Here is a 13,206-nt window from a genome sequence, read left to right on the forward strand (position 1 = left end):
AAAACAATGAAAGAAATGTTATTTTCTTTGGCTTTTGGCAGCCCTGCCTGCTTTTTCTAACCTTGAGTACGAAGTCACCCAGTGACTGACTGTGCAAAGTTTGGGAACCCTGGCATCAAACCAATAAAATTTAATAGGTGAAATCTGGTGTTAATACTGTAGAATGGCAGCAGGTAGGTAAAATCTGATTTCTAACCTTGAACCGCAGTTACCTGGTGCCTAACTCTGCAAAGTTTGGAGACTCTGGTGTTACTACTGTGAGAATGGCAGCAGGTTGGATTTGCGCCAAGTCAATAGGTAAAATCTCATTGGTTGTTCACAGCTCCACCCACTTTTGGGCATCCAACAATCATATTTTCATTCAGGCTGACCCCATGACTGTATGATTCAAGTTTGGGGAGTGTAGCTTCAAAGCTGTAAGATTGGCAACGGTTTCAATTTCCCCATAAAAGTCAATGGGTGAAATTTGATTGGCTGTTGTTGGTCCTCCCACTTTGGGTCATCCAATAAATGTTGCTGTTTCATTCGGGGTGACCCCCTGATTATGTTATTCAAGTTTGGGGGGGTGTAGCTTCAAAGCTGTAAGAGTGGCAGTAGTTTGAAAATCTTCCCTGCCAAAGTCAATGGGAAAACTGGGGTGTTCCGAGCGGCGCCATAAAAAGATGGGGGGCGGGATCACTTAGAAAAGCACAAGCAACCTGCTCCCCTATAGGGCGAAGAGGTGTGGAGAGTTTGGGTGTTGTAGTTCTTTTATTTTTTATTATATTATTATTCCTTTTTCTATCTTTTTCTATTTGTACTAATTGGAAATATATTTGCAGTTTTATTCTGCTAAATGGGCCTCTCGGATCAGTAGCTATTTCCCTTATAAAGCTGCTGTGGTGGCACCAATAGAGAGACATTGCTCTGCACATTGCTCCTGCCCTCCCTGGAGATGGTACAGCTGTACTGACAGCTGGAGGGAAGGCATTCCCTGCATATCCAATAAACCTCTAGGCCATCGGCGTAGCAGCTGTCAGAAGGACCAGCTGAGTCAGAAGCCCTGTTTAGCAGCTTAAAACTGGAAAAATTAAGCAAATTGTAAAAGTGCTCAGAAGGAACTTACTGTGCAAATTGAATTTTTTTTATTATTATTTATATCCCCTTTAAGTATTGTTTTTAGCCCCATGCCAGTATAGAGTTCATGTTTGGACTTAGCTGATCATCAAAACCTTTACTGAAAAGTTACCTAATAACCTGTGGTGGTGTTATTATTATTAATAACGTCTATTTGTAAATTGCAAAATCAGAAGGGTGTCTAGGTCTAACATGATTGTTGCATATAAATACTGACAATCTTGTAGATAAAGAGCACCCTGCTCATTAGAGCTTACAGTCTAGGTACAGGACCTATTATCTAGAATGTGGACTTGGGCTTTTCCGGATATGGGGTCTTTCTGTAATTTGCATCTCCATATTTTGTCTACTAAAAAAATCATTCATAGAAGGCGCCTGATCAAAATCTGCTGTCAGGGTTGAATTGGCAGAAGGAGGTAGAAATCCTATTGTTTCTACCCCCTTATCTGCCATTTCAGCCCTGAACGTCAGTGGCAGATTTAATGATCTTTCGTGCAACCGATGATTGATCCCAATAGGATTGTTTTGCATCCTGTAAGGATTAATTATATTTTAGGATTAGGATTGATTTTAATCAAATCACTTGTGTAAATTAGGTTTAACCCTTTAAGTGCCAGCCGAATTCGTCATTTCGGTTCCCCCCAGTGCCAGACGTTTTTTAAGCATTTTGTACTCATTCACTTTAACAATGTTTTTTGGTAGGAAAACCTCCACGAAACTAGGGAAATTATATATCGTTTTTTTCGTCACTAATTGGGCTTCGACATACATACCAAATTTTATAACTTTTCTGGAGATATGATGTGTATTTTGGGTGAAATATGTAAAAAAAAAATAAAATTATGAAAAATTTCTGTATATTTTGAGGTTTTTTTCCATAGAAAAGTTAATTTTACTCACTTTTTTTTATTGTTTGTAAAAGCCCTGATACTCCCAATTCCAACGATACCAAATATGTGGTGGTACCCCACAGTTCCTGTCCAGAAGTAACCCCCAAACTAAGGCAATACTTAGTACAATATCACACCAGAACAAAGCAGAAAAGCGCTTGTAACAGTTAATGCAGCATAACTTATATGTAAATCTAAAATATCCCCTCATGTTTGGTATCTTTAGAAACTACAGACCTTCAGGTTTCTAGGTGCAATGTAGTTTTCACTCAAAAGCCAAATACCTTTTGTCAGTGCATTGTGAAATTTGGAACTTTTTATGACATTTTTTTTTTTTTTCTAAAACGTAAACTTGGACGCATGATCAAATGTGGATTTGACAAAAAAAAATCTCATAAAAATTTTCTAACAAAGGCATATTTGAAAGACAAACTTCTCCTGAATAAAATGATGCCCCATATGTATGGGTGCACATAAAGACATGGGCACCAAACACTCCAAAGCAGGGGCAATGCACAAGGGCAATTACAGCTAAAAATGTGGGGGCTGCGCTCTATGTGCACTTCCTGCAGTTTTTCAGTGTTAACCCCCCCTACCTGTGAAATAACCCCCACAAACTATATATTTCTGAAAAGTGCACACCTTCAGCTATTCAGAGACACCACTCTTCTCTTTCTACATGGAAAATTGTGGCCGCAGTCCCTTGCAGAAGTCAGCGCTTTGGTCAGAAATCAAGGAAAAACCAGATAAAAAACCTAGATTTCTCCCCAAAATCTCCATGGCAACTACCAAAAACTTACTAACCATCAATCTGCAAGTTCCCCTGAATAAAACGATACCCCATATGTATGGGTGCACATAAAGACGTGGCCACCAAATGCCCCAAAACAGGGGCAATGCATAAGGGCAATTTCAGTTGAAATTTTGGGGGCTGCGCTCTATGTGCACTACCTGCAGTTTTTCAGTGTTAAGCCCCCCTACCTGTGAGATAACCCCCACAATCTATATATTTACGAAAAGTGCACACCTTCAGCTATTCAGAGACACCACTCTTCTCTTTCTACATGGAAAATTGTGGCCGCAGTCCCTTGCAGAAGTTAGCGCTTTGGTCAGAAATCAAGGAAAAACTAGATACAAACCTAGATTTCTCCCCAAAATCTCCATGGCAACTACCAAAAACTTACTAACCATCAATCTGGAAGTTCCTCTGAATAAAACGATACCCCATATGTATGGGTGCACATAAAGACGTGGCCACCAAATGCCCCAAAACAGGGGCAATGCATAAGGGGAATTTCAGTTGAAATTTTGGGGGCTGCGCTCTATGTGCACTACCTGCAGTTTTTCAGTGATAACCCCCCCTACCTGTGAGATACCCCCACAATCTATATATTTACGAAAAGTGCAAACCTTCAGCTATTCAGAGACACCACTCTTCTCTTTCTACATGGAAAATTGTGGCCGCAGTCCCTTGCAGAAGTCAGCGCTTTGGTCAGAAATCAAGGAAAAACTAGATACAAACCTAGATTTCTCCCCAAAATCTCCATGGCAACTACCAAAAACTTACTAACCATCAATCTGCAAGTTCCCCTGAATAAAACGATACCCCATATGTATGGGTGCACATAAAGACGTGGCCACCAAATGCCCCAAAACAGGGGCAATGCATAAGGGCAATTTCAGTTGAAATTTTGGGGGATGCGCTCTATGTGCACTACCTGCAGTTTTTCAGTGTTAACCCCCCCTACCTGTGAGATAACCCCCACAATCTATATATTTACGAAAAGTGCACACCTTCAGCTATTCAGAGACACCACTCTTCTCTTTCTACATGGAAAATTGTGGCCGCAGTCCCTTGCAGAAGTTAGCGCTTTGGTCAGAAATCAAGGAAAAACTAGATACAAACCTAGATTTCTCCCCAAAATCTCCATGGCAACTACCAAAAACTTACTAACCATCAATCTGGAAGTTCCTCTGAATAAAACGATACCCCATATGTATGGGTGCACATAAAGACGTGGCCACCAAATGCCCCAAAACAGGGGCAATGCATAAGGGGAATTTCAGTTGAAATTTTGGGGGCTGCGCTCTATGTGCACTACCTGCAGTTTTTCAGTGATAACCCCCCCTACCTGTGAGATACCCCCACAATCTATATATTTACGAAAAGTGCACACCTTCAGCTATTCAGAGACACCACTCTTCTCTTTCTACATGGAAAATTGTGGCCGCAGTCCCTTGCAGAAGTCAGCGCTTTGGTCAGAAATCAAGGAAAAACCAGATACAACCCTAGATTTTGGTCAGAAATCAAGGAAAAACCAGATAAAAACCTAGATTTCTCCCCAAAATCTCCATGGCAACTACCAAAAACTTACTAAACCTCAATTTGCAAGTTCCCCTGAATAAAACGATACCCCATATGTATGGGTGCACATAAAGACGTGGCCACCAAATGCCCCCAAACAGGGGCAATGCATAAGGGGGGGCTGTGCTCTATCTGCAGTTATTTAGTCTAAACACCCCCATACCTGTGAAATAACCCCCGCAAACTATATATTTCTGAAAAGTGCACACCTTCAGCTATTCAGAGACGCCACTCTCCTCTTTCTACATGGAAAATTGTGGCCGCAGTCCCTTGCAGAAGTTAGCGCTTTGGTCAGAAATCAAGGAAAAACCAGATACAAACCTAGATTTCTCCCCAAAATCTCCATGGCAACTACCAAAAACTTACTAACCATCAATCTGCAAGTTCCCCTGAATAAAACGATACCCCATATGTATGGGTGCACATAAAGACGTGGCCACCAAATGCCCCCAAACAGGGGCAATGCATAAGGGCAATTTCAGTTGAAATTTTGGGGGCTGCGCTCTATGTGCACTACCTGCAGTTTTTCAGTGTTAACCCCCCCTACCTGTGAGATAACCCCCACAATCTATATATTTACGAAAAGTGCACACCTTCAGCTATTCAGAGACGCCACTCTTCTCTTTCTACATGGAAAATTGCGGCCGTAGTCCCTTGCAGAAGTCAGCGCTTTGGTCAGAAATCAAGGAAAAACCAGATACAAACCTAGATTTTGGTCAGAAATCAAGGAAAAACCAGATAAAAAACCTAGATTTCTCCCCAAAATCTCCATGGCAACTACCAAAAACTTACTAAACCTCAATTTGCAAGTTCCCCTGAATAAAACGATACCCCATATGTATGGGTGCACATAAAGACGTGGCCACCAAATGCCCCAAAACAGGGGCAATGCATAAGGGCAATTTCAGTTGAAATTTTGGGGGATGCGCTCTATGTGCACTACCTGCAGTTTTTCAGTGTTAACCCCCCCTACCTGTGAGATAACCCCCACAATCTATATATTTACGAAAAGTGCACACCTTCAGCTATTCAGAGACGCCACTCTTCTCTTTCTACATGGAAAATTGTGGCCGCAGTCCCTTGCAGAAGTCAGCGCTTTGGTCAGAAATCAAGGAAAAACCAGATACAAACCTAGATTTTGGTCAGAAATCAAGGAAAAACCAGATAAAAAACCTAGATTTCTCCCCAAAATCTCCATGGCAACTACCAAAAACTTACTAACCATCAATCTGCAAGTTCCCCTGAATAAAACGATACCTATGTCTGGTTGCACATAAGTACATGGCCGCCAAACCTGAAAATGCATAATATTGGGGCTGCACTCTATGCACCCCTTTTTTTTTGCCTGCACCCGAATGAATGGGATACGCTCGGGTGCAGGCACATGTAGCCGATATACGCATGAAAACGCGTGAGAATGCAAAGTCTCGCGTTTTCATGCGTATATCGGCTACACGTGCCTGCACCCGAGCGTATCCCATTCATTCGGGTGCAGGAACAAGTAGCAGGCGTAGGGCTGAATTTTCGGCAAGCGTTTTTCCACTTGCTGAAAAAATCAGCCCTACGCCTCGTGTGGCATCAGCCTAACCCTTGGCAATAGAAACTACCAGAACAATCTTAGCACCTCTGGACCTTTCTAGAACAACTGAAATCAAATGGAATAAAACCACTAAAAGCAATCAAAGAACAATAGTTGCAATGAAATCGGTAAGAGCCCTGGATCCACCAATGTCACTGCAAAAGCAACCTTTTTGGGGGCACTAAACACACAATAAAGAACAATGCAAAGATAAAACACCGTAAAATCCAATAAAACCACCTAAACCAACAGAAGAACAATAATTGCAATGAAATCGGTGGTCAGAGCCCTGGATCCACCAACGTCACTGCAAATTCAGCACCAAATAGCAATAAAAAAAGTTACAGTGCAATAGAATAATTCAAAAACAGAAATCAATTATGAAAATGCCAAAAAAACACTAAAATGCAACCAAATAAATCAGATAATTATAGAGCAAGATCAGAAATAAAGTTTTAGTAAAAAAAAAGACTGCCAAAGAAAGCAAAGACAGAAAGAAAAGAAAAGAAAAGAAAGAAAGAAAAAAAAAAAAAAAAAGTGTAAGTGTAAGTGTGTGTGTAAGTGTCTGTGTGTGCTTGGGAAAGTTGTAAATAAGTGTGTATGTGTACAAAAGTGTAATAATGACAAAGATAGAAGAAAAAATGCAAAAAAAAAAAAAAAAAATTTTTTAGACAGTTGAGATAGAAATAAGCAAAATAAACAGTGGTAGAGAGTTGTAGTTCAGCTTACCCAAGGCAGGCAGACGATCAGGGGCGATCAGGGGCGATCAATCCAGCAGGAAGGCAGCAGGGGAGCTCCATCTCGTCCGAAGTGCGCAGCAGGAGTGAGGGAGCCGACAGTAGGCGGCGCTATTTAAAGGGACAGCAGTGGACACGTCATCAACGCGTGTCCACTGCTGTCATTGGCTGGCGACGCGATCGGTGCGGCTGGGGGACCCGGATCGGTGAGTATGTTCTTCATTGCTCGTTGCCTAGGGGGATCTGAGGGGTTTACAAGCGCTGCGCTGCTTTAAAAGCGAGCGCAGCGCTTGTAAACCCGACAGTGCCATTGGACGTAGATTCTACGTCCCATGGCACTTTGGTCCCTTGGTACCTGGGACGTAGAATCTACGTCCCTTGGCACTTAAAGGGTTAACAAATTACACAGAAAAAAAACCATATTGTGTAAATTGGATTTAATTACACATTGTTTGAGGAGGCATTTACTAAACCACAACTTTTTCAGGTCTGGATTTTGATGGGACAAAACTGACAATTCTGAATCTAAAAATACGCCAGCTAGAACCTGTCAGAATCATGTAGCAGTCAACAAAAGATGCCCCTTCTACAATTTTACGATCTTACTTTGCTTTGTGGTTCTTCAAGGTTTTAGGGTGTTTTGACCCTGACTTTTGTGCCACAATACAAAAAAGTTGCCAGGTTAAAAAAAGTCACGGTTTTGCAACTTTTTCCCATTCGTGCTTTTTCAGTTCGGATCTATTGATAAATGACAGTGATTCATGAAAATAAGTTTATTCGTTGTTTCTTTAAAAAAAAAATCTGAAAAAAACGAGTTTTAATAAATCCCCCCCCTTGTTGTTAACAAGAGCTGCTATTTTTTAAAAAACAGTCTCTAGATATTAAACATTAACACAGTTTAATTAGACATTAAAACAGTTTGGGAAGTAGGAAGAATATTTAGTTTTCCCCACTCCTAATCAGGAGCAATACATAACACACAAATAAGACCATTTTTTGCCATTGTTATTGATTTCTGTACGTTCGTAAGTCTGAAATTCTATTACTGTTACCCCGTCTCTTCAGATGTGTTTTATAGGGAGGTCATATCAGTACTACAGGAGCTTACTTACTTACCCATTTATATGCTGGTACAGTTATGGGATCTGTTATCCATAAACACATTATCCAGAAAGTTCCAAATTACAAGAAGGCCATCTCCAATAGAGTATATTTGAATTCATTTGAATGAATTCAATTATAAAATTATTTGTACCTCTACTTGATCCCAACTAAGGTATCATTTATCCTTATTGGAGGCAGAACAATCCAATTGGGTTTTTTTTTTTTTTTTTACCATATTTAAGGTATGGAGATCCAAATTACAGAAATACCCCTTATCTGAAAAAAACAGGTACTGAATATTCTGGATAACAGGTCCAATACCTGTATCAATTTTGCACTGTTTAAATTTCCATTCTAGTCCCCAGTGTGTTTGTGTTTTTGATACTGGAAAATTTGCCTAGGCCTTTGTTACAGACCTTTCCACAGACCTGGGCCTGACTGTGCCACACTAGGCCAGGGTTATCACATTCAAGGCTTTTATCATGTTCTGTAAGAGTTTAACACCAAAAAAAGGATTCAGGGATATTGTATTCAATCTCAGGATTCCAGAAGTTTATGCAGTTTGCCAGATCTCCATTAGTTTTATTGTCTGGCAATGGCACCACGACTAATAAAAGAAGATGCAGCTGGACCATGGATAAGTGCAACGCTTCCTAGTCTTGAAAGTGGAAAGCTATCAGTATCGATCCTTGGGGTTCTATTCCCATCTACTTGTAGCAATGATCAAAATAACGCTATAGCCCTTACAAAAAGCTAGCAGGGAAATTGGCACACAGAGCATTTATCCTTAGGTAATCCTGAGTGTGAATGGCCAAATGGTGTTGATAATACAGTAGTAGACGTATAGCATTAGCAGGGACAACTAGTATTATTCTCTCTCTACATAACGATACCATGAAGCTGTGCCAGCATAGTTATTATCCTGTTGTATGCGCAGTGCAGCATGAAAATGTAAGGGTATATAGGCCCATTAAAAGCTACAATCTTGGTTTCTGACCTTTCAGTGAGTCACCTAATGCCAAGGTAGCGTTGTTCTTCAATTTGTAATGTAAGTACATTGTGCTTTAGCGACAGCTTTATATCAGCCTTTGCAAACATATCCAAAAATATTCCATTTGTTATACCTGAAAAATTACGTTGTCACTTCAATACGGATTTAAATGTGCAACCTCTGCAAGTAGCACTCTGGTTTATTGCAAGGGAGTGCCAAGACTAATGGGACTATTTATCATTTCTCTCTAACAGAGCACTGTACATAGCAGGGCTTCTTTGCTTGCTAATATATTTTAAATATCACTCACGCTCTTTCTATTTTCTGTATCATTGGCTTCAGAATCTTATCAATACTCTTTGCCACAGACAACTATTTGTCAGGGCCTTGTATCCATTGCCACCAATAATCCTATAGGATGTTAAACATTGAGATGGATTTAGCTGTCATCACTTGACATTTAGTTGCATAGCTAAAGGGAAATGACTGCTTCTGTTGCACAGAGGGTCCAGTACAAACTATGGGGCCCTTTACTTACATTCGTATTTTTTCTGTACTTTTTAGCTCTAAAAATTGCATATTTTACTAATTGGTGAATCTTATCGCTAATGGCTGGATTTATGACCAATATGAAATGACAAAATGATGTTCTAAAGTGGGTAGGCCTGATCCCTGAACAGTTACGTGAGACAAGCAGGTTACATGGGGCATTTTGCACCATTATTGCATACACAGGCATGTGATCTGATTGCTCTACTATACTTGCCCTATAGGGGCTGGTTATTTTGGCTTTGAGAACCTTCTGGTTTTTGGCAGGCAAAAAAAATTACTTTACTTGTATTAAATGGTTAGCCTATAGACAGCCAGTAGGCCCATTGTTTTTTGAACATTTTGATTTTAGGAGTTATGTTAAGAGAAAAATGTATTGTTCTTACTCTCAATCACCATAGAAAGAAATTAAACACAATCACTAAATCTTGGTACCTGGAAATGTTCTGATTCATTTACAGGTATGGAACCTGTTATCCAGAGTGCTCAGGACCTGGGCTCTTTTTGTAATTAGGATCTCCATACCTTAAGTCTACTAAAAAATAATTAATTGAACCCAGAAAGAACCCAGAAAGAAATTGCCTTCCTGCAATTTGAAGCTTTGTGGATAAGGGATCCCATACCTTTATAAGATTGTCAGGAAGTAAGGCAGAACAGTCACAGAAATAAAGGCAACACGTTTCACACAATCAGAAACCATGACAGTTCCTTTGTTAAAACTGAAGTCAGTTACAGCCTTTCCAGCACAAGTCTGACAGTATAGTAAATGCTGTCCCCTCACTTGTGTGAAAAGCTCCAGGTCTGTTTTTTAATGGCTGCACATGTAATAATTTCCCCTTAAATAGCTAAAAACAGCAGCCCTTTTCATATATCTAATCTCCTTCCTCATATAAAACTTTTAACATATGGATGCGTGAATGTTAAAAACATACCCGGATATTCATGCTGTTCTTGTGTATTACTGTTCCTATCAAATGACTGCCTGCAAACTGAAACTGACAGTTAACAAAGCTCAGCCAAAACTATTGTTCCTTTTTATTCCTTATCTTTCTATTCAGCCCCTCTACTATTCATATTCCAGTCTCTCATTTAAGCCACTGCTTAGTTGCTAAGGTAAACAAGACCCTAGCAACCAGAGTGCTGCTGAAATTCCAAACTGAAGCTGATGAACAAAAAGTTAAATAGCTGAAAAACCACAAAACAAATTGTCTCAGAATATCAGTGTCTACATCATACTAAAAGTTTATTTTAAGGTGAACAACCCCTTTAAGACAGATGATTGGGATTTTAAGTGCCTATACTTACACAGTGATACTCCTAATTACTAAGCTGCCAACCATCATCTCACAAGAAATGGGGCAAACTCAATCAGACCTTTAACCAGATTTCTAATTTTACTGTATAACCTGGGCTGGAACAAGAGTTAAGATGGCCATACACGGGCCGATTGTAGCTGCCGATATCGGTCCCCAGGGCCAAACGATCGAATTACCACACAGGCAGCCAGATTACAATAACATGTCAAATGCTTTTCACATTAGTGGTATTTTACATGCGTGCCCTGCTTTATTTTTTAGACAATTCAAATTCAGGACAGGTATGAAACAAAGGAAGCAGGAATGTTTGTTTTTTTTTCCTTTTTTATTTGTAATCCTACTGTAAAAGCTTCTCAGTATTAAACTAATCTTGTTGTCATGCTAAAAACATTTTTCACTGCAGTTTCCTTTGAGCAGTTCAAAAACAAAAAAGAAAAAAAAACTTTAAAGAATGCGGGCCTTCTTTATGGCTGCCTTAAGCATGTAATTACTAGTGCACCTATGTAACTGGACTCTTAACACTGCTATTAACGTTGATAAGTAAATCCTGGGAGGAAAGGTATCCCTGAAGATAGGCTGACAGGGAGGCTATGAGGGTTGCCATATCTTATTCTGACTTGATAAGGACAAATGAGAGTATATTTAAGGGCTGACTCATGTTTATCTTTCTGCGTATTTAAAAGCAAGATAAGAATTGTGTAGTATTTTTTGTTGCCAATTGCTCAATTACTCTAATGTCTGCTGGCAAGCGCTGGGATCTGGACAGAGACCAACTGTAGCCATAAAGTACAGGGGCGGGGGTGTACTTTAAATCAGCATTTTGGAAAGTGAATGTTGAGAGTTATATCATAGGATGGCACTTCTTGTCATGGTGAAACATACTAGTGCACTGTGAGCCAGCTGGAATGGGAAGCTCGCTAGAGATGCTCATTATAACACATTCTCCTAACCTCAAGTTAGGTCATGGTATACGTTGTGTTGTCATTACTAGAGCCATTCTGTAACAAAGAAACACAACACCACTGGGCCTTTTTATGCTTTGTTCCATGCAGTGAAACTAATCCTGTCACACTGAGCAACAGAACTAAGCAGAGGAGCATCAGGAGATGCCTTCTGCATCAGTAACTAAAGCATTCAATGCTTTGTCCAGCTGCAATTATAGCTTTTAAATAAGAGCTATAGGGGACACGCTTTGTTACACATTTATAGTATAAGCAGTGTACTACTACTAAAATCATGAAAAGAAAATTATGTAAATAATTTAAATTGCAGAAGTGCACAGTAGAGCTCTATGAGCAACTTACATGTTCGCCAGTGGGATGGCAGGGGAAGGCAACTCGGGGAGATTAGTCGCCCGCGAACAGGGAGTTTTGCCGCGGGCGACTAATCTCCCCGTGTGCCAGAGCTCTTAATACCTGGAGGAGTTTTTATGCACATCTCTCACTGAAAGCTTTAGGAACATTAGCTATGATCTCATTGTGCCCTAACAGAGCATTGGGATTTTATGGCTCAACAACAGCTACATATAAGTTCCCAGAGACTGTGCAAGATGGCAGCTTACTAGATCTGCAAAAAAAGCCCATTATTATTATTATCATCACTTATTTATAAAGCACCAACATATTTCCACAAAACTATAAAATAAATGGGTGTATACACTGACTGTATATATATACATACACAACAATTAGTAACTGATACAAGAGGTAAAGCAGACATGGCCCAAAAGACCATTGTTTGGAGTGATATCCAGTTTTGGCTTTAAACCTCCACTGGCACATACTTGTCTCTAAATGTCTCTATTTTCAAAATCTTGTACAAACATTAGTGTTTTTTTCTTATTACCTTATGTCTTTCAACTGATTATGCCTTTCCATTGTTAGTTGTTGCTGAGTGCAAAGCATCCTTGCAGCAGAAAGGCAGCGCTGAGAGTGTATCTATACGACCAGCCCAAGTTTCTCAAGAGGTAGAAAATGGCTCCATTTTGGATCGTACACCTACTCCAGTACCAACCAGTTCTGAGGTGAGTGGACTCAAAACATTTATATGTAGAAAGACTGGGCAGTGTGTCATGGTGATTTCAAAATCCAGAGTGAATCCACCACACAGCTAAGAACATCTACAGAGCAGATGGTTTGCTGTTTTTAAAAGATTCAGGAAATGCTGAATAATGTGCTGTCTGTTCCCTCTCCCAGTCTTTTAAAAAGTGATTATAGTTAGTGATCAAAACAGCTCTCTGTTATGCTCTACCTGTAGTAAATAACATTTTGTTTTGGTTCTCTTAGGGCTCTGGCACACGGGGAGATTAGTCGGCCGAGACAAAAAACTCCCTGTTCGCGGGCGACTAATCTCCCCGAGTTGCCATATCCCGCCGGCGAACATGTAAGTCGCCGGCGGGATGGCACACACGGCAGCGAGATTTCCCGAAATCGCGCCGCCGCGTGTGCCATCCCGCCGGCGACTTACATGTTCGCCGGCGGGATGGCGGGTCATGGCAACTCGGGGAGATTAGTCGCCCGCGAACAGGGAGTTTTGTCGCGGGCGACTAATCTCCCCCGT

At 40.4% G+C, this 13,206-nt stretch overlaps 1 protein-coding gene across 8 annotated transcripts in view; it reads left to right on the plus strand.

Annotated features, from left to right (window-relative positions):
• The window catches only part of zfyve27 (zinc finger FYVE domain containing 27), a 73,640-nt gene that overhangs the window by 25,493 nt on the left and 34,941 nt on the right, over nucleotides 1–13,206 (plus strand). For all 8 annotated transcript variants that reach the window (XM_012966030.3, XM_012966029.3, XM_018095250.2 and 5 more), the window contains 1 exon segment: nucleotides 12,531–12,670. In XM_012966030.3, the coding sequence (XP_012821484.1) occupies nucleotides 12,531–12,670 (140 nt within the window).

This window comes from Xenopus tropicalis, chromosome 7 (genome assembly GCF_000004195.4).
Source record: "Xenopus tropicalis strain Nigerian chromosome 7, UCB_Xtro_10.0, whole genome shotgun sequence".
NCBI lineage: Eukaryota > Metazoa > Chordata > Amphibia > Anura > Pipidae > Xenopus > Xenopus tropicalis.